Genomic DNA, 22,174 nt, shown 5'->3' on the forward strand with positions numbered 1-22,174 from the left:
AAAAAGTGGAAAGGAAGTTTTAAAACTGTGTGCAATTACCATACTTAATTAACTGTTTACATTTTGGGATTTTTTTCCCTTATCTTTTTTCCCTATACTTTTTGGAAGTGATTGACATGTACATGTATGTGTATACATAAATACTGTTCTAGTTTGCTAGCTGTTGGAATGCAATATACCAGAAATGGAATGGCTTTTAAAAAGCGGAATTTAATAAGTTTCAAGTTTATAGTTCTAAGGCTAAGAAAATGTCCCAATTAAAACAAGTCTATAGAACTGTCCAATCTAAGGCATCCAGGGAAAGATACCTTGAGTCAAGAAGGCTGATGAAATTTAGGGTTTCTCTCTCATCTGGGAGGGCACATGGTGAACATGGCGTCATCTGCTAGCTTCCTCTCCAGCTCCCCAGGAGGCATTTTTCATCTTCATCTCCAAAAGTTGCTGGCTGATAGACTGTCTGCTTCATGGTTCTGTTGCGTTCTCTGCTCTCTCAGAATCTCATGTCTTTCTCTCTTGTTGTTCTCTAGCTTTTTCCAAAGTTCTTCTTCTTTTAAAGGTTCCAATAAAACCAATCAAGACTTATCTGAATGGGTGGAGACATGTCTCCACCTAACCTAGTTTAATACCCACTCTTGAGTGAGTCACATCTCCATGGAGATAATCTAATCAAGTTTCCAACATACAGGGCTAAATAGGGTTTAAGAGAAACAGCTGCCTTTACAAAATGGGATTAGGATTAAAACATGGCTTTTCTAGGGCACATACATCATTTCAAACCTGCACAAATACATATATATATCTATAGCTGCAATTAAAAGAATGGCATACGCTGTTTCTCATATTACCACAACTCCAAGGTAAACATGATTCCGATGGCTGCATAATATTATATTCTGTGAGTGGAAATAGTCTGTTTCACCAGTTCCTATAGGAATTTAATTTGCTCTCATTGCCTGCTTCTTCCAAAGTAGAATCCAGGAATGCGGCTGGTGGGATGGGGAGTTGCTTAATGGAAGTTCTGGTCAGCCATGGTTTTTCAGAGATCTGTCAACTTTACAAAACTTCTCAGCAGAACAATTTTTGTTAAAAGATTTCTAATACGAATGTGCTATTTTGGTTGTGATTAGGAAATTTAAATGTATATTTCTGAAGTAAAATCATTGAGGTTTTAGTGCATTTATAATTACAAACTCAACCAAATTTAAAGACAGTAATCAAAATTTTAAGAGCCATTCAAAAGGAAATTAGAACTTTTTTGTAGAATCTTAATTCAAAGATATTTTTGATATATTAATCTTGATACTGCAAATGAATTAATCAAGGATATATTAGTCAAGGATAATATAAATTTTCAACTAGAAATGCATTTCTCATAGCTATCTAGAGCATGTAGCAAAACAAAATGTAAATTATTTTTAATTATGAAAGACACAATAATTGCATCATTGAACTTTCTTATATGTTCTTGGATTGTTTGTCTTGAATTTCAGTATACTTCAACATGGTTGAAAATGGAATTTTCTCCTTTATTCAAATATTTAAATTAAATCTCACTAGCTAGTATCTCCTGTTCAAGGCTCTTCCATATGCTGCTAATGGGATCTGAAATATGAAATATTTCAAGAGTAGTTTGACCATACGCATCAGAAAACTTTAAAAAAATTTATATCCTTTACTCCATCAATGTCAAATCTATGAACTACTCTTAAGGAAATAATTGGACAAGTATGTAAAGATTAATGCAGTAGACTATAACCTTGCTTATAATAACAAAATACTGGAAACAAACATTAATGCCCAACCTTAGGGGATTAAAGTACAATACATTTAGATAATGGACTATTATAAGCCATTAAAATTATCATATGTATATTTTTAATTTGGGAAAGTTATTGTGATACTATGTAGAGACAGTGGTCTGCTATATGGAGTTTGTTTTATTTTAAATTTTCACAGTTACACACTGGTGAATGTGAGCTTAAGAGAGTGACTTTTGTTTTGCTATTATTAAAGCTGAGTCTTCCTTTCTTAAAATTGAAAGGCACCAGGACCCTTTGTGTCTTGAAACCCCTTATATTTTAAGTATATAAAACGGTATTCTACCTCCCGTTTGCTATGACAGAGAAGCAAGCATCTAATTAATTTTAAAGTATCATTACATCATTAAAATATAAACAAAAAAGAATGTCTGAGTCTGCTTTTCCTGATTCTGGACATGGTATTGGATTGCAGAATTTGTACAGATCTTAAAAGCTGGGAATTTCTATTAAGCTTGTGCTATTGGAGCCACTTCATTTCCTACCAGTAGGCAGCTGGGCCTACTGGCTGTCCCATTATCCAGTAAATAAGTTGCAACCTCTTTCCTTGTGAGGGAGTCCTTTGTCCTTCTCCCAAGAGGCTTGTTTTTTTCATCTTAAACCCTATTCTCCCTTGATTGGACCCTTCATAGATGTGGCCAGGCCACTGTGAGGCAGAACACCTGCTCCTTCCCACCAGTTTTGGACTTAAGGGGCATCTTTGGAGTCTCTGCCCAGCCTCTTCCTAGTCAGAATCCCTCATTTGTGGGGTCCAAGGGATCACGTGCTGAGAAGATAATGTCTTATCTGCCTGCCTGATACTCCACTTTGGGGTCAGCTTTCAGACATGTGTCCCAAGGGGTTGACCTTCACTTGCAGCTATGTTCTGCCGTCAACCTTGGTTGGGATGTCTGCCTGAACTCCAGGTCTCAGTCTTAGCTATGAGACCTGATTGTTCACACCTGCTGGCTTGGAGAGACCCCAGGGAGGGAAACTGAGTTGAAGTGATTGAATGGAAAAACCCAGTAAACCAATTCACATTAGTACAATATGGGTTGGGAGCCTAGAAGAAAGAGGGTAAGGAAGGGGCATGGAGACCAAAGTCTCCAGCCTTGTACCACATTCTTAGTAAGTAAGCATTGCAATTGTAGCTTGAAGGCAAAAGGAGGGTCAGGAATGGAATTAGGAAAAGTGGAAAACTGGTCTCTTGGGGAAAACATTTGGTCATGTGAAGAGTAATTCATCTTTCCTCATCTTGGCTAGAGTTTGTATGACATTACTAAGCCATTTTGATTAACCCATGAATAAGAAATGAGTTGGAAACTACCAGGAGGAAGTGTTAACATGCTGTGCTACAATTGTCACTAATGTACAGTGGATGTTTCAGAATCATTCCTGATAAGATTAGCACCTTTGACCTGTTGCTCTCCGTAAGGTCATTCATTCATTCCATCAGCCAGCCAGCCATTCAACAAATACTTGTTACATGGCAGCAGGGCCCTGGGATTGTAATAGTGAACAAAATGAATAAAGATCTTCCCTCACTGAGCTTGCCCCCTAACCTCAGAAACAGACAACAGTTATCAGTGCAAGATAAATGCTTTTATAGGAGGTTAAGGGTCTAGAGTCATAGGACAAGGGACATTTTCAGTGAAACCTGAAGGATTATAGGGGTTGGCCAAGAGGAGTTTAGCAGTGGAAACTGGCGGTCTTGTGTTTGATTTTACAAATAGTGATATTTGTTTCTCCTTTAAATTTCTTTCTAGGATGTCCAATTCTTCTCCACAATGAATGAGTGTCACTATGATAAGCACATGGACTTTTTTTATAATAGGAGCAACACTGACACTGCCGAAGAGTGGACAGGGACGAAGCTTGTGATTGTTTTGTGTTTTGGAACGTTTTTCTGCTTGTTTATTTTTTTCTCTAATTCTCTGGTCATTGCAGCAGTGATCAAAAACAGAAAGTTTCATTTTCCCTTCTATTACCTGTTGGCCAACTTAGCTGCTGCAGATTTCTTTGCTGGAATTGCCTATGTATTCCTGATGTTTAACACTGGCCCAGTCTCAAAAACTTTGACAGTCAACCGCTGGTTTCTCCGCCAGGGGCTTCTGGACACCAGCTTAACTGCCTCCCTGACCAATCTGCTGGTCATTGCCGTGGAGAGGCACATGTCAATCATGAGGATGCGGATCCACAGCAACCTGACCAAAAAAAGGGTGACTCTGCTCATCTTGCTCGTCTGGGCTGTCGCCATCTTTATGGGGGCAGTCCCCACACTGGGCTGGAACTGCCTTTGTGACATCTCTACCTGCTCTTCCCTGGCCCCCATTTACAGCAGAAGTTACCTCATTTTCTGGACGGTGTCCAACCTCGTGGCATTCTTTATCATGGTTGTGGTTTACCTGCGGATCTATATGTACGTTAAGAGGAAGACCAATGTCTTGTCTCCACACACCAGCGGGTCCATCAGCCGCCGGAGGACACCCATGAAGCTAATGAAGACAGTGATGACGGTCTTAGGTAAGAGGAACCAAGTGAGTGACTATTCCCATGCGCTCAATAAATATTTACTGAGCACCAGCTGTGTGCAGGACACTTCCTAAGCAGTAGGAATGCAGCAGTGAACAAGGACAATATAAATCCCTACCTGCCTGGAGCTTATATTCTAACGGGAGAAGATAAGATAGTAAAAAATAAGTAAGATTTGTAAAAGAAGATGTTGATGAGCTATGGAGAAAAATAAAGCAAAGGATAGAGATAAGGAATGCTAAGCAGGTGTTGTGAGAGGCAGCTTCACTAGAAGTTGACTTATGAGCAGAGACGTGAATGTGTTAAGGGAGCAATGCTATCATATGGATATCCAAGGAAGGGTGCTTCAGGTGGAAGGTGCAGTAAGTGCAGAAGCCCTGAAGTGTGCATGTGTTTTGTGCATTTGAGGAACAACAAGGAGGACAGTGTGTCTGGAGTGGAGTGAAAGAGGGACAAGCAGGAGCAGATGAGATCAGGGAACCTATAGGGGGTACTGGAGTCTCAGATTAGGTAGGCCTGTGCAGTTATTATAAGGACTTTGGCTTTTCTGAGTGAGATGAGAACCCATTGTAGGGTTTTAAATAGAGAGTGACATGAACTAATTTATATATTTTTTTTTTTTTTTTTTTTTTTTTTTTTTTTTTTAAAGGAAAGACAGAGAGAAGGAAGGAAGGATAGAAGGAAGGAAGGAAGGAAGAAAGGGAAACATTTTTAAACATTTTCTTGTTTTATTGTATTCTGTTTCTCCGTTTTTGTTACATGGGCTGGGGCCGGGAATCGAACCGAGGTCCTCCGGCATAGCAGGCAAGCACTTTGCCCGCTGAGCCACCGCGGCCCGCCCCTAATTTATATTTTAATGTCATCTCTTTGTCTGCTGTTTTGAGAAAATATTGTATTGGGGCAAAAATGGGGAAATTGGGTAAGAGAGTATTTCAGGACTGGAGGGGAGAGATGAGAGTGGTTTAAACTAGGGGATGGTTTGGAGGTGGTGAGGCATGGTTGGATTTGAATATATTTTGAAGGTAGGATTGAGAGGATTTGGATATATTTTGAAGTTAGAGTTGAGAGGACTGTTGGATATGGGAACTGGTGAGAGAAGGAAGGGAAGGTGGAGGATATCATTAACCAAGATGGGGAAGATAGCAGAGAGGGTTTAGGTAAGGAAGGTCAGAGTTTGGTTTGGGACCAGCCATGTTTAGGATCCTAATACACATCCAAGTGGAGACACTAGCAGGCAGTTGAATGTATGAGTCAGGAGTTCAGGATCAAAGTCCAGGCTTGAGGTATACATTTGGGAGTTCTTGGAGAAGAAATGGTATGTTATACTGTGAGACTGGATGAGCTTACCATGGGAGCCAATGTGTATGGAGGGAGAAGAGGACCAAGGGATGAGCCCCAGGGTACCCCCGCAATGTAAAGATTTTGGGAGATAAGCAGCAGCCAGAAAATCCAGGAGGGCATATGGTGGCCTGGAAACCAAGAGAAGAAAGCCATCAAGGAAGAAGGAGTATCACCAGTGCTAGAACTTCTGAGAGGTGAAGTAAGAGGGGGTCTTACTAGATTTAGCAAAGTGATAGTTTTCTGATGATCTTGAGAAAACCACATCTGCCAGGGTTGGAGTGCAGTTAAGAGAGAAAAGGAGGAGAAGATTTGGGACATCATTTTGAGAAGTTTTGCCTTGCATTGTGAGTTGTGTATCAAGAAGGTGCATATACTTTTCCCTTCATTTTGTTTTCTCTCTGGCAGTTGACCTGCTGCCCCCACTTCCAGTCCTGGATTACAAGTAGAATTTGTGATGTGTGGGCAAATAAGAACTTTTGTGGTACCACAGACTTTGCCTTCTAAGATAAAGAGGCCACTTCTCCCCAAGTGTCGTGGCTATAGCCATGGGGTCCATTACTTGGAGTGATAACACAGTATATTACTGTCAAGCCCCAAATGTGAACAAGTTATGAAATGAGCTCTTGGGAAACACTTTGTATTAGAAGATGCAGGGTGAATGTGGGGTGATATGGAAGTTATCACTATGTTACTAGGTTCTGAAGATTTGGGGGTCAGCAGATACACACCATGATTGTCAAAAAAATTTCAAATTCAGGATTTATTTTAATTAACAAGTATTTATGTACTGTCAATTATGTGCCAAGCATTGGTCTAAGTGTTTTACAAATATTAGCTGAATTAATCTTCCTGGCAATCCTGAGATGTAGGTGCTACAAGATGAAGAAACTGAGCAGAGATTTAAGCACCTTACCTGCCTGTTAATGGTGGAACCAGGACTCACCATGCAGTGTGTTGGCAGAGTTCACATCTTAATCACCACACCCTGCTGCCCATTTTAACTGGTTTGGACTTTTTACTGGTCTTCTCTTTATCCTATCTTCTGCTTTGCCCACCACATTCTCCTTTTATCACCTTTATAAGAGCATAGACAAGAACAAGGAAGGAGAGTTCCATTCATCATTTTTACCATTTGTTAGCTCAAGTGGATATTGATGTTTTTGAAAGAGAGTGAAGTTTGGTATTTTCAGTGATCTCTGCTCCTCCTTGCTTAATTTTCAGGCATAAGCATTTGCTTTGCTATGAGTCTTGACAAATTACCTGCCTACTTAAAGAGAACATTTTCTTCTTTCAGCATGTTGTATATCATATGCAGCATGAAATCCTAGGGAGAGAGACCAAGTTACTCTCTGTGAAATAGTCATGGTCTGTAGCCTCAGGTTTGTATGTAGCTTTATCTGAAGCAGTTATAGTCTTGAAATAAAGGAGCTATGTGGTTTGGGCAGGTGTGGTGTTGGATTAGGGGGAAAAAAACAGAATAAACAATGCAATGGCTATGTAGGATAAGAGAAGTCATGAGTTTGAGATGGAACAACATCGGGGAATTGGTTAATGGCAGGAAGACAGTTTGGTGTCAAACAACTGGGGAAATTCCTCAGTGGTGAGACCTAAGGATTTGGTGAAAGATGGGAACTTGGGGATAGAGGAAATGAAACTGAAGCACTAGGTTGTTTGAGATTTTTAGATTTCTAGGTCCTGATTTCTTTAGGGAAAGATTTGGATTTTACCTCCAGCTGTATCACTTACTACAAAGGTGATCTGAAGCAAATTAACTCACCTCTTCTGGGTTAAAGATCTTCATCTGAGGGTTAATAGATCATCCTTAAGGTCTTTCCAAGTTACAAAATTCAGTGATGCCTATTATAAGAGTAAGTAAGGTAAGTAACCAAAGGTGGGCATGAAATAAGAAGAAAGGAATGTGTGAGTGCATGTGTATCTTGTGTTACTGGGGCAGCAGCCAACACGGAGTTCTATCAGTGTTGTCACTGGGCCTGCGTATGCGGAGATGAATAGCTAAATAGTAATTTCTTTACTGATTACATGATTTTAATATCTTCATGATAAGATGCTAAACCTTTCTATCTACTGCTTAATATATGTGTTGTCAGAAGGGTTCATTTATAATTAAATCCTAAAGTTTATGGCAAACACATCTTCTTTTAAATACTAGAAAGTGAATTGATAAATATATATTAACTGCCTATTAAACAATGTCTAACAGACACATGGTTGCCTGAATTCAGTGAGCATAATAGCCTCATTTCAGAGAAAAAGGAATCAATAGGCAGGGACTGTAGAGTCTGAGGAAGTCTTCCTGGAAGGCTTGGGTTTGAGCTGAAAGTTTGGGTGGGATTTGTATTAGAAGGAGGGAAAGGAAAGCAGTAGGAGGAACAGCATCATCAAAACTTTGGTGGCAGAAAAACGTAAAAGTTATGCAGTTTTACGAGGAAGACCCTGTGGGCATAAACACACATTACAGTGCAGTGGGAAATAGCTTAACTGATTCAGGAGAGTTTAGTTGACTATCTTTGGAAGGAGCGAGGTAAACCAGATGACCTTTGGGTTCCTTTCCAGCTATGGGGTTTTGTTTGAACACAAAAGTACATAGAGCTGGATGTAGATCTGACTTTTTCTTTGTTGAAGGTGGTGGTGTGAATTTTCAACCTGCACTTGATTGGGAGGGCACTTAGGCATTGTGTTCCCATTTCAGTAGCCCCCAGGCAGAATACTTTCTCACTTCTGGGTTATGATGTGTGACACAACACTTTCTATGAAACATGTTGCTTATTGAATGTTCTTATCTAAAAGACAGTGGAGACATATGATTCTGCTTTCAAAGGGTGCCCAGGCCCTGCCTAAAAGTGAGTCCTGTATTTTGAAATTCTACTGGTCAGCAAGCTTAATTGGGTGCTGCAGCCAAACAGCAAGAAATCCCACATAGAAACCTTTTACGTTGTTGAACAACTTACCGTGTGAACTTAAGCACACAGGGATATTTTGTTGGGAATGACCTGGAGTTTCTTCTATATTGCATTGTCTCAAAATGCAAAAGAAATGAAAGGTGGAAGGGATTAGTGACCCATATTTTTGAAATCTCCATGAACTCCCCTGTCTCTCAAACAGGGTGCTGTTTTTGAAACTGTAAATTGCAATCCATTAGTGAGTAATGAAATCAAGCAGAAGGTTGTAACCAAGACTTTAAAAAATAGCATACAAGAAAATAAAATAGAAGTGAAAATGTCAGAGTGCATTGCACAAAGTATATAAAGATATAAATATTGTTTCATAACTTTTCTTCTGTGTGTGTGTGTGTGTGTGTGTGTACTGTTTTGTGATATTAAAGACTTACTATGGGTTATAGTCAAGAACACCCAAAAAGTCATAGTCTTACCATCAAATTTTCTTTTTTTTGGCCAAGGATTGAACTCTTTTGAAAACTGAAACACTTAGTTGTTAAGGGACTTTGAAATGGTCTGTAGTAATTGAAACGAAGCTGTATGTTTTCTTCTTCCTTCTTTCTCCCACCTCTCCACTTAGATCAATGCTAAATCCTCCTTCCTTCTCTCAGAGGTCAGAGGGAGGAGGCAAAGTAATGGTAAGCGAAGAAACAATACCCAGAGTTCTCATATTAGGAGGAAATAAGTGAAGATTCAGTACCATAAAGAGCCTTGCTAAGGCACTAATGATAATCCATACCTGACATTTCTGCATCACTTATGTCTTTTTTCAGTGTTTTTTAATACATTGTTCTCATTTGGTCTCATAGTAAATCTGCAAGGTAAGTAGAGAACATATTATCCTCTTTTCCCACCACTCCCCTCTATGCACCCACACTCAAGGTGAAATGAACTATGTACATTTCCCTGTTTCGAACCTCTAAGCATTTTCACATGCTGTTTATTCTACCTGGAATACCTTTCCCCTCATTCTGCTAAGAAACTCCCATTCACCTTGTCAGACCCAACTCTACCTTCTTTGAATCTTTCTTTGACCCATGTAGGTAAATCTGATTAGTGCCTCCCTGGGGGTAATCTATCTACACTATCTATACGTCAATCAATACACTTAATTGTTTATATATCTTTATTTTGAATTAGAATGTGTACTCTTTGAACTTAAGAACTGTACCTTGTTTATCTATGCATCCTTAACATGTAGTGTGCTGTCTGGTGCACATTTGTAGAGGTTATAATAGAACAAATAAATGGGGAAATTGAGGATTAGGGAAGTTAGGGGGCTATTCAAAAGTTATCATCAAAACTGGAACTAAAGGGCGGGCCACGGTGGCGCAGCAGGTAGAGTTCTCACCATGCTGGAGACCCCGGTTTGATTCCCGGTGCCTGCCCATGCTCAAAAAAAAAAACTGGAACTAATATGATAACCCAGGTTTCCACACTTCCAGTCTGGTGTCTGGGCAGGCTCTGACAGTGGGAGACAGAGGCAGGGGGATGGATAGCTATGCCATTTTATAATCTAGGAATCCAAGTTCTCGGGAGGTAAAATGATAGTACTATCTTGAGAAGGGGGGTGGGAGGATAAACATTTCTTGAATTCCTACTGTGAGGAGGCAGCATATTACATGCTTTTAGGTTTTATTCACCAAACTCTCACATTTCAGTGAGGATCTGGATTACAGGTAAAGAAACTGAGGCTTCAGTGGACATAAATTTGCCTATAGACCCATAACTGGTAAAAGTAATTAATGTTCAGCGAGTTCTATACATGGTTCTAAGTGTTTTGAATGTTTTATTTCACTCAATCTTCATGAAACTCCGATCAGAAGGTTCTGCTATTACTACCAGTTTATGGATGAGGAACCTGAGACTCAGAGAGGTTTAGTATCTTGCCCAAGATTAGTGGCATAGCCAAGATTGGAACCTTAGAAGACTGGCTCCAGTGGCCCACTCTTCCTGATCAATTACCAGTCACTAGTCAAGTGTAGGGCTATAGAGTTGACATCAACTCAAGTAATGAGAGTTATAACTTATATCTCCCTTGATTTTCTGTTAAATTTATTTCCTTAATGTCACCTGATCTCTCAATATTTAGCTTGCTCTGGTTTGTTCTGAAGATTTTGAAGCATGATAGTACCAATTACAACAACATCTGGGGAATGACAACTCCACAACTCTTCTAACTGTATGCTTACTAAAGTAGATGATAAAAGTAGGTGCTTTAGATTAGAGAGAGAACTAGATTCAAATCCTTGCCTTGCTATTTCCAGGTTGCATGAGCCTGAGGATATTACCTAAATTGATTTCCCCATTTCATAGATGGTACCATGTTTTAGTTTCCTAACTGCTAAAACAAACACCATATGATGGGTTGATTTAATAACACGGATTTCCTGGTTCTCAGTTTTGAGGCTAGGAGAAGTCCAACATCAAGGCAACAGCAAATGCCTTCTCACTAAAGACCATTACATCTGGGGCTGGCTGCCAGTGACCCTTGGTCCCTGGCTTTTCCACATGGCAGTGCACATGACTGAATCTTTTTCTTCTGGGTCTCATTGATTTCCAGCTCGCTTTTCTCTCTGGGGCCTTCTCTATAAGTCCTCTAGTAATAGGATCAAGACCTATACTGATTCTGTTGGGCCACCCATCCACTGAAGGAACCTCATCCAAAGGTCCTATTTACAAGGGTTCACACCCACAGGAATGGATTAAGATTAAGAACATGTTTTTCTAGGGCACATAACTCTAAGCCACCACATACCAGCATAGAACGGTTGTGAGGATACAAGGAGGTAATGCCCAGAAAGTACCCAGCATAGCTCTTGGTACATAGTAAATACTAAGTCAATATTAGCAACTCTTCTTAGGCTTTAATTTAAGAGCTTTGCCCTGTATTCAAGCGAAGTGTGCTGTTCAGCCTTCCCTTTTGTCCCTGAGAATGTAAACAGATACTGTGCTGGCGGGGCATAGAACCTAGCACTGGTGCCATCGTAAAGGTAGGTTTCGAAATGTGAACAAGTGGCGAAGTGGAAGTTGACCAGGTGTGTTTACAGAGGCTGCCCAACAGCTAGCAAATGGCACCAGCTCTCGGCTTCTGGAGACCCAAGCCAATCTGACCCCGTGGTCACAGAGAACTGCAAAGCTCCTGCATTGACATTATTAGTCCCTATAAACTACCTTCTCCATGGAATTCTCTTAACGATTCCTGTCTTTGGTAGATGATGTTTACATTAATAACACATTTGCTTTTATAACATTTATGAATAAAATATCATAAGCGAGACCCTGACTACCATGCATTAGCTTAATGTGAGTCTGGTAATACAGCACCGATATCTTGTGGGTAGGTCTGTAGGATGCTTCTTGTAAGAAACTGTCCCCCTCTTGCTAATGAGCCTTACCTAGTAGGATGTTTAGGGTGCCTAGTTAAAGTGCTACGATTGCCCTTCCTTGGATTGGGGAATGTTTGAAAAGAATCAGGATTAGAACCTGGGCCTTTTGACATTGTTTGCAGGCCTCATTTATGAAATGCCCTTGCATCATTAAAAAAAAGAAAAAGCACAAAACACACCTTAGGAACAGTAGGAAGCTTACCAAAAGTCCCTGGGAATTCTGAAACGTTTGTTTTCAGTTTTGGTGATCTTGCAGTGACTTCTGCAATAAAGACCTAACTTTCAATGCTGGCTGCCTTGCTTGCCTTAGTAATCAAATATCTTTAAAAAGAAAAAAAAGTGTTAAAGCTCTGCCTTCAGAAATGCTGAGAGAAATGAACAGATTGTTGGCACGCACGAGCTCTCTTGTTGCTATGTGTTGCTGTGCAGGGTTTCATATGAGACAGAGAATGACTAATCCTTTTCACAGTCAAGCCATCCAGGCACTGATACTTAGTACATTGAGTCCAGGGGTGTTCATAACTCTTGTTTTGAAATGGCTAATCAAAGGCACACCTTTGTTGCAGACGTTTTCCCTGTGTGTTTCATGACGTTGTGGCAGGGAGACATTTGTGTCCAGAGCAAGCAGTTTATGAGCGAGCACAGAAGTGTAATTGCCCCTCTGTGACTGTCTCCAACAAGACTGGCTGATGCACGTCCTCTCATTCTGAGGGGGATCGTAGTGATTGAGAAGACTGAAATATCTGATAATAGGAGAAAAACAGCTTCAAATAAAGGGGGAAAATTTATACCACTGTATGCCTCTCCATCCCGTCTTTTAAAATCACTTCCACTTCCTGAAACCTCTTCCACCATAACATGTTTTGGAGGCTGTCTCTCTTCATCTGCCTCTGTCATATGTGCCTGTCTGTCATTTCAGGTCTAGCTCTCAGTTCTTTGTCTTTGCTTTACTGTTTCAGACGCTTCCCTTTGCAATCGGTTTGGAAGTCATTTTTCCAAATTGGTGTCGTCGCTTCTGGTGTAATCCTGCTGCCTGCCTTCTACTCCCCTCACCTCCCCTTAGCTCAGTTACCCTAAATCCACTCAACTTCTTTTATTCCCCCTTTCACACTTCCAACTTCAGAACTCTTTCTTTTTTTTTGGCTTTTCTTCCTTTTAGAAATGTGGAACTTTTCTCTTCAGCTGGATCGATTATTGAGTATTTCTTGAGTGGTGCAGAAACACGACTCCAATTCTTCCACTTTGAGATGAAATTTTAGGGAGATGTTCCATAACTCCACTGGACCCAGCCCTCCTGCTGCCATCTAGACTTCTGGATGGTTCCCAATTCCAGGACTGAGCAATGCCCCCTTTTAGAGCCTTGGTTTCTGCCAAAGGAGAATGTGTTATCTGTTATCTGGTGTCACGCCACTGGGCTAATTTAACACCAGGAATAGTTAGGTGTGTCTGACCCGTGATAGAATTTGTTCCTGCTTTTAAGATTTCAGTTGAGGATGGTTGCATCCAGTGTGTGGCTAAGCAAACAAGTGGGTGAGGTTTGGGAGTAAAAGGTGCTTGCTGGGTTCATGAGCATATCACAGACTTCGGGATCAACATAGAAAACTGGGAGAAAGGGCAAGCAAACCAAGAAGCATGGGCTGGGAAGCTGTAGGTGAGCAGCCCTTCCCTCCTGCTCTGTCCCTCTGGTCCAGCCATCCACTCTCCATCCCACCCGATTGTTATTCTCAGCTCTGCACAGTACTTGAAGGAACGATCCCAGTGCCTTGACGAGCCAATGTCTGTTACAAAATTTGTTCAAGTTCACCCTGTAGCCATGGCTAGATCATTGGCCACATTTCTGGACTTCCTACTTCCTGGTGGTTTCTTATGGGTCATTCTTTTCACCCCGTGAAATATACCTGGACTTGGATGCCTGAGTGACAATGATACACAACAATGGTTATTTGTTTTCATCAAGCTATAGAGTCTACCTTCCAACGGTGGGCCTATTTTATCCTTTATGTTTCTTTGGTTTATTTTTATTGTAGTAACATATATGAACAATGTACAATTTGCCATTTTAACCATTTTTAAGCATGTGAGTAGTGGCATTAATTACATTTACAATGTTGTGCTACCATCACCACCATCCAACCTTTGTCATCACCCCAAATTGAAACTATACCCATTAAGCAATAACTTCTCATCGCCCCTCCAATCTAGTCTCAATGAACTGGCTTATTCAATGTGCTTCATGTAAGTGAAACCATACAATATTTGCTCTTTTGTGTCTGGCTTATTTCACATTGCATATCTTCAGGGTTCATCCATGTTGTCACATACATCAGATCTTCATTCCTTTTAATGGCTGAATAATATTTCATTGTTCTATATACCAAATTTTGCTTATCTGTTCATCTTCTTTTTTGTTTTTTCAACAAGAGGAGATTTCTGCTTTATGTATTTTCTCATCATAAATGTCTATTGAGACATACTAGGTACTAGGCAGTATTTTAGTTTTCTAAAGCTGCTGAATGCAATATACCAGAAATGAAATGGCTTTTTAAAAAGGGAATTGATTAAGTTGCAAAGTCACAGTTCTAAGGCTGTGAAAATGTCCAAATTAAGGCAAAGCTATAAAAATATCCAGATTAAGGCATCCAGGGAAAGATACCTTGGCTGAAGAAGGCTGATGGGTTTCTCTCTCAGTGGCAAAATATGAGAATTTGGGTGCTCCAAGAAGGTCCTCTTTAAGGTGGTGGGATATAAGCGAAATTTCCGTTGAGCACATGGAAAGGAGAGGGCATGGCATGAGAAACAGGAGGAAAGGTAGGAAGTGAGACAACCAAAACATATATGTAGGAAGACCTTATTACCAGGGGAGGAGGAGGAACAGGGCAAACCTATTTCTGGAATAAGGAATTTGTGTAGAGATGACAATCTGGTTTGAGAGGCATGATGGAGCCAGAAAGTGGGAGGCCTTGAATCCTAATATAGAGACCATGGACTTTGTTGTCCAATGTCTACAGATACCTGGCAGAGAACATCAATCTGTGAATTGGGCCTGGGGTGAATGTAATGCAATAAGGAGAGGTGGGGCCTGTGACTAATCAAGTAGATCATGCCCCATCATAAGACATTCAGATTAATTTTTTTCTTAAGTCTATGCAAGCCAAGCTGAATAAGTCTGAGGCCAGCCATCCGCCTACAGTTAAGAAGTCCCATGTGGCAATGGAGCGTCCCTGTAGAATCTTGAGGATACTGATGAGTTGAGAGGAAATTTGGAGTTGCTAGGTGCAAATCAGAGTTTTTAGGAAGATGGAAGTGGGCTGGAGAGGGAAAGACCATTCAGGGGATTGCTGGGCGAGTCCCAGGGCTCTTTGGGCAGTAGGTAGCTCAGCTGCTAGAGAGAGGTGGAGCTGGTCCATCATAGCAGATGCTGCAGGGACATAGAATCTGCCAGCTGGCTGAATCCTCACCTGGCAGGAGCAGCAGCCTGGGAGACCCAGCAGTAGTAGCAGATGGGCAGAACTGGGGCAGGCCAGTGGAACATAAGCTTGTGGAAATCTTGCAGGAGGCAGAGGTTCCCAAAAGCAGGTAGTCAGGGTCAGAGAAACCAGGAAGCCAGAAACAGGGACCCGTCATGGAGGTAGAGAATGGGAAAGAACAAGATTGTATTTAATCAAACTTTACCACTCTCCGTAAGGCCTCTGAGCTTTGGCCCTTTTAACGTCACAGTTGACCTATCTTCCTTGCTTCTCTGAGAAGATAGAATTCATCTGGCATGAAATCCCCTAATTTCCCTCCCTTCACTGTCTTAGGCAAGCTGCAAGGGCCCCCCTCCTTACCTTCTAACTTTCCACTAGAGCCTCCTCAGGAGCCTACTCGAATCCTTATTTGTGCTCTCCTGTGTGCTTGACCATTTGCAAAAACAACCCCTGACCTTTAGCTTCCTTCCTATCTGCTATATCCCTCTCCTTCTCTCATCACCAGAATTTTTACCCTTTATTCGCTTATTTTCTTAATGTCTCAAACCATGGGAAGCTAACTTCTGCCCTTCCTACTCTATTAAGATTGCCCTTGACTAGGCCGCCATTGCTCTCCTGGTTGCCAAACCCAGGGATCTGACTCGACCTTCCTGTTGTGTGGCTGCCCTCCCTTTTGCTACCCTTTCATGGTTTCCCTCCTCCTCCAGTTCTTTCTCTCTTATCTTGTCTCTCCCATCTCTGAAATGTCCAGATTCCTGTCTCCTATTGCTCCTCAGGCTCTCAAGGTGATCTTATCCAGTCTTGTGGCTGGAACAGCACCTCTACGTGATGTCTTCTAAAGCAGCGTCTCCATCCCCAGCCTCTCCCACAAGATCCCAATCTCTATTTCCAGCTGCCTGCTGGATACACCCACCTGGATGTCCTGTGGGAACACATTCCACAAAATGCATCTTCTCCTGAAAACTGCTCCTCATATTGTATTGGATCTCTGTACTGGTACCATTCACCTTGTCTTCCAAGCTGGAAAACTTGGTGTCACAATCTCTTCACAACTTACATCCAGTTAGTTACCAAATCTGCTGTGGTTGATGTCCCAGATCCTACCATACCCCCTTACCCCAAGCTTTGTCATCTGTTGCTTGCTATCAGTCCCTGTCTGGATTCATTGTCTTCAAGCTTTCCCTGCTCCAAGTATTCTTCCATATCACCAGCTGGGGCTTCTTCTCAACAAGCGCAATTAACTCTGTCTAATCTTTTGTTGGCTCCTCTTGCATACTGGATAAAGACCAAATTTCCTAGCTGGGATTACAAGGCCCCTTTCACAGTTCTGTTCCCGACATTTTTTTTCAACCACTCCCCCCTCCTTGCTTCTGCTATGCCAAGCTTCTCACATCCTCCAGACAAGTAGCAACTGCTTGATTTTGGGGGTAGGGGGGTGGGGGTGGGGTGGGAGGAGCATGGCAATCACCTATCTATCCTTGAAGGTCCAACTCAAAGGCCTTCTTTTTCTATGATAGCTTCTCTGACTCCCCCCAGGAAAAGCTAATTATCCAGTGCTTCCATAGCACACTACTTATATGCATAAAATATTTAACCCATCTTGTTATAATTTATTTGTGAAATGCCTCTATCTCTAGTAGACTATGAGTTCACTACAGACAATGCCATTTCTAATTATTTTCATTTCTGAAGTGCCCACCATGTAGTCGATATTCAACACGTTTATATAAAAAACAGACACAAAGGTAAGAGGGATGAGATAGGAGAGGAGAATTGACATTCATAAAGTGCTTACAGTGTGTCAGGCATTTTATGTCTAATTGTCTCATTTAATCCTTATAACAACCCTATAAGGAAAACAAAAAAGGTTGTATTTAATTGTGTACCTCTTTGTGCCAGGCACTTTGTATACGTCCTGTTTACTCTTCACAATAGCTCTGCAGGGAAGGTATTGCTACCACTGTTTTAAATATGAGGAAATGGAAGCCTAGAGAGATGAAAAACCTGCCCCAGGCAAACATTAAGGTGTAGAAAAGCCTGCTAAGGCCCTACTCTGCCTGCTCCAGAGCCAGCGCTCTTTGCACAGTGCAGGAGCTGACATCCAGGCAGCGGAGGCTGCAACTCGGAGCAGTGGGGTGATCGGTCCGTGAGACCCGCTCATGGTTCACTTCCAGGCTCACCTGCCCGGAGCAGCTGCCCCAGCCTCAGCCTGGTCCTGACCGCGACCTCAGGGGTCAGTTCTGTGACAACCAGAGATCCTTCTTACTCTCCCCATGGTGTCATTATGCGATTTCCTTCCTGGGAGGTGGGCCACCTGTTTCCTGATTCTCCCCATGGCAATCCTGTCCTGAGCTGACGGGGTTCTGAGGAGGGTGCCTAATAGGCCTGTGGCTGGAATCCACTTCTGTTCGTGACCATCAGGAATCTCCAGAGTATTGTCTGGTGATTATGATGCCCTTAATGCCCCCTGCCCGGGTTGGCTGGTTACTTGGGAAGGGGTCCCCTCAGGGTTGCTCACAGGGCTGGCTACATAATTTGTAGGTACCCCTGGTTCAGAAGGCAGGAGGCAAAAGTACCATTAGAGGTACTTAAAACCTAGTGCTTTTTCCTTTCTTCTGCATATCTCCTCTGTTCATGCTCATGCCCCATTGTCCCATTGGACCTACTTACAAAAAACAAGTTCAAAGAAAAAGCAATGGGAATTTCAAGACAGTGATGGCGGAGATTTAATCCAGGCTCAGGCCTTCTGAAGCCCCACCTTCTGTGGGACTGCGTGGGGCACTGGCCCATGAGGCTGGCCCTGGCTGCTGAGTTTAACCCCTTGGTCTTAACCACCTGTCACTGTCCAGGGCACACTGTCCAGGGCCTCGGTCTCATCCTAGGTGTCATGTATTAATTAGCTCCCCAGGATTCTGAGGGCTAGTCTCCATCTCAGTTGGAGGAATTATTTTCTCAGAGGCCTCTTTGTCCCCTAGGACTGTTTCTGTTTCCCAGGACAAGGTACCTTATCCCCAGCCTCCAGCAGCAGACAAGAGGGAGTCTGGTGCTGTGCATGAGTAAGACCTCCAGCAATTTGTCTTAGTAACTAGGCTCCTACTTGAAGCTTACACATGATCAGGCTTTTAGAACTGGACTTACCAATGGATCAGGGAGCTTTCTGTTCTTGCACTGTATCTATGCTGAGCCTGCCCATCTGGGTCCAGGACCAGGCTTAGGAGATACGTGTCGAGAGTTGTCCTTGTTGTCTCTCATGACCGGCTTCACCTTTAGAACCCCACACACGAGCCTTGGAGAAAAGGTCAGGACTTTCCATGGGACTTGAGCAGTTCCTCTCTTGGAGGGTCAGTGTCTCCCTCCCCAGGCTATGTTTCCAAACTCCGTGGACCTGGGGCTTCTTGTGGTAGGTCTGATGTTCTGTCAAAGGCTCTGGGCTTCAGAGAAGTAGAGGTACTGAGTTTACTTCTGAGGGTCCAGGTGCTGCAGAATCTGTAGCATTGTTTCTAGGATGACTGCTCAGACATCCAGAGACATTCAGCAACCTTATAAACACTGTCTCAGAGTGGAGGTCCATGCTTTCTGCTGAGGCCGGACGCAAATACTAAGGACTCTGAGGTAGCACTGCAGATTTGATTCATTCTGGAGACTACTCGTATCTGTAGGCAGCTTAGAAGCCAAAACTGTGTCTTTTCCAGAGCATGGATTAGACCCTCAGAAGGACAAAGAGGAGGTCCTACAAGAGGTTAATACTTCTTTATGAGATGATAACTGGATTTTCTTCCAGTTGTTCTAACTCGCAGGGGAAATATTGTTCCTCTGCTTTAAGGCAACTCACAGTTCAGGGAGGATAGCATTTGTGTGAGCCGGGGAATCTTTGGGATTCCTGATTCTCCTTTGCTGGCTTCTGCCTAATGTAGGATCCTCTAGTCCCCCTGACTCAGGAGTCGCTCTGAAAGTGGTTCACAGTCGTTAAGACCAGCCACTGGATTCTGCACTTTTGTCATTTGGGAGGAACGATGGCCAGCCTCGGGACCCAGCAGCAACAGTGTAGAAGTTAGTGAGTTGAAGGCTTTCTTGGATTACTTTATGCTCAGGAGGGAGATAATGTAGTTCACCGCTGGGTGGGATAGTCAAACCTAGGCCTGCCCCATGTGTAAATGGAATGGTTGGACTCAGCCTGGGGCATCCTAGTTGAGTGTGGAGAGGGGAAGCCAGGGCCAGCAGGATCTGGCAAAGATGGAATTCAGTGGGGCCCAGCTCTGCAGCACCTGCCAGGCTGCTAGGGAGAGGCTGTGGGCATCTGGGAACTTTAGGGCAGACTTGAGAGGCTTCAGAATCTCAGAAGAGAGTGACTGTCTTGCATAACTTAAGAGACTGGCTTAACCAGACCCTGGTGATTTGGAGAATACATGAGCCAGGGTTTCTGGGACCCATCAGCTGGAGCCAGACTTAGATGATGGAAAAAAGTGTAGAATTTTCTGTAAGAAAAGCCTCATTCTCTTAAAGTCTCTTAAAGACTTACAGGATCACACTAAAGTATGCACCCATACTTATCAGTCAGGTGGCCGTAGGCAGAGAAAACCCTTCTTAAAGTGAGCACAGAAGATTGGATACAGACATCAGGGCATTCATTTGTCCACAAGGAGATAACCTTCTCGAACATCTCTGGACTCCTACTGAGTTTCCCAAGAGTTTTCTGGGCATTTTCTCAGGCTGGAGAAATGGAACCCTAGAGATCTAAAGGCACCAATGACCTCCCATGGCCTCCTGGGTGGAGCTTCTCTAACACCGTAGCCCACGGAAGGGTGATGAGATGATTGCAGGACCTGCATTTAAGGCTGAGGAAATAGTGCAGGTGGAGGCTGGCCAGCTTCAGGTGAAAAATACTTGTCCTTTCAAGCTGCCACCATCTGAGCTCTGCAGCTGGTGAAAGGTTGAGGCGGCTGGCAGGCTGAGGCTGGGTTGTTGGATGATTCAGTGGAGGGAAGGAACTGGTTGGATCTTAGCAGACTCACTAAGGCAATGTTGAGGGAGTGCCGCAGCCGTATAAATATAAAGTGGCAGTCCTAGATGATGGCACAAAGCTTGGCTCCAACAGCAGTGTGGGCCCTAAAATAATGCCCAGGGACCACAAAAAAGAGTTGGGATCCAGGGAGGAGAGTCAGAGAAAACAGATGGTTCTGCTTCCAACAATCAGGTGCTTCAAACCACATTGGGATCAGTGAAGGCCTGACTGAAAGTCTAACAATGGGTTATGAGGATCTGGTCACTGACCTGGGCCAGGAAGGGGATCAGGACAGAAGATGCACCCCCTGGAGGGCTGGCAAGTCCTTGGAAGATTGACAGGAGTCAGGCAGAGCCTCAGCATCTATTGAGCTAGATCATCAGGGATCCCACTAATCAAAGCGGATATCTGGGTGCTGGTGAGCAGTCACAATTACCAGGATTTGGATTACGGCTGAACTGAGGGTTGGAGCTCTTCAGATTCCCCCTTATCAGAGGTAGATTCACTGCCATGACCTGCTCTGGGCTCTACCTGGCTCCAGGTGCTTGGTTTCAGGCGGCCGCTGCAACAGGGCCCAGACAATTCCAGAAGAAATGTGGTTTGGGGACGTGGTGTGGTGCTTTGTTTCCGAGTCACCTGTGCGAATTTCCAGCATCTGAATGAGCTTCCCCACCCCCACCCCATCCACACACACACAGACACACACACACACACCAGTTCCTGATTCCGGGGTTAGAGCCCTGACACACACGCTCTGAAGAAAGGAACCGAGTTATTTTAGAAGTAGGAGAAAGGAAGAAACACTTCAGAGGCAAGAGTTACTCTGCCTCTGCCTCTGATTCCAGGGAGAAAGGAAATGAAAGGATGGGTTTAAGAGACATTGAAACAATACAAGCCTCAGGAGGCAGAGAAACATTAGGCATGAGGAGAGCAGAAAAAGGATGAGTCTAGCATTAGGCTTTTAAATTTGGATGATTAAACGAACAAAGAGACTGGTGGTTTGTAAATAGAAAAATTCAATGAGAGAGAGAGAGAGGCCCAAAATGGCCTCTGACAACATTAGGGAATAGAAAATATAATTTCTTTAAAAATTTTTGGGGAATACTCCCTAATTCTAATGTCTGAGAGAATAAACTAGAGGGAAGATCCCAAAAATGTCCAGATAGTACACTGAAGCTACATAATTAGCTCTGAGAGAACCCGTTTATTTGATACATTTCTTCTCTTTTGCCTGAATATCATAAAATCCTTGGCAAGTTTTTTTTTTTTGTCATTCTCTTATACTTTTAGGTTTTTAAGAATAAACTGCTTTGTTAGGTTAGAACAAGCCAGTTTGAATTTGTATCAGATCTCATTTGCTCTGACACAAATAACCCCTCTGAGGGTAATGAAAACAATTTAATGGCGTGGTCTGAAGGAGAAAACAGTATTACTCAAACTATTAACACCAGGGGACTTCTCACTGGCCTCTCACAATGACCTGCAAACTGTACTTCCAGTATTATTGCACTCTCGAGGAAGAGGAAGCGTGGTGTGAAGTCTTGCCCAAAAATATTTTAGAGAATGCTTCATGTGAAAAAGTCATAAAAAAAAAAAAAAAACCCAGAGCTATAAGTAGCTATACATGAGAGGGGAGGAGGGACTTCTAAAATTAACCCATGACAGTCTAGACTTAATTGTGAGTTCCTTA

At 42.6% G+C, this 22,174-nt stretch overlaps 1 protein-coding gene across 1 annotated transcript in view; it reads left to right on the forward strand.

The window, feature by feature from the left end:
- The window catches only part of LPAR3 (lysophosphatidic acid receptor 3), a 78,360-nt gene that overhangs the window by 18,597 nt on the left and 37,589 nt on the right, over positions 1-22,174 (forward strand). Inside the window, exon 2 of the mRNA XM_077119489.1 lies at positions 3,563-4,319. Within this exon, the coding sequence (XP_076975604.1) occupies positions 3,584-4,319 (736 nt within the window). The 5' untranslated portion in view covers positions 3,563-3,583. The remainder of the gene's footprint in view (positions 1-3,562; positions 4,320-22,174) is intronic.

The sequence above is a fragment of the Tamandua tetradactyla genome, chromosome 11, assembly GCF_023851605.1.
Source record: "Tamandua tetradactyla isolate mTamTet1 chromosome 11, mTamTet1.pri, whole genome shotgun sequence".
Classification (NCBI taxonomy): Eukaryota; Metazoa; Chordata; class Mammalia; order Pilosa; family Myrmecophagidae; genus Tamandua; species Tamandua tetradactyla.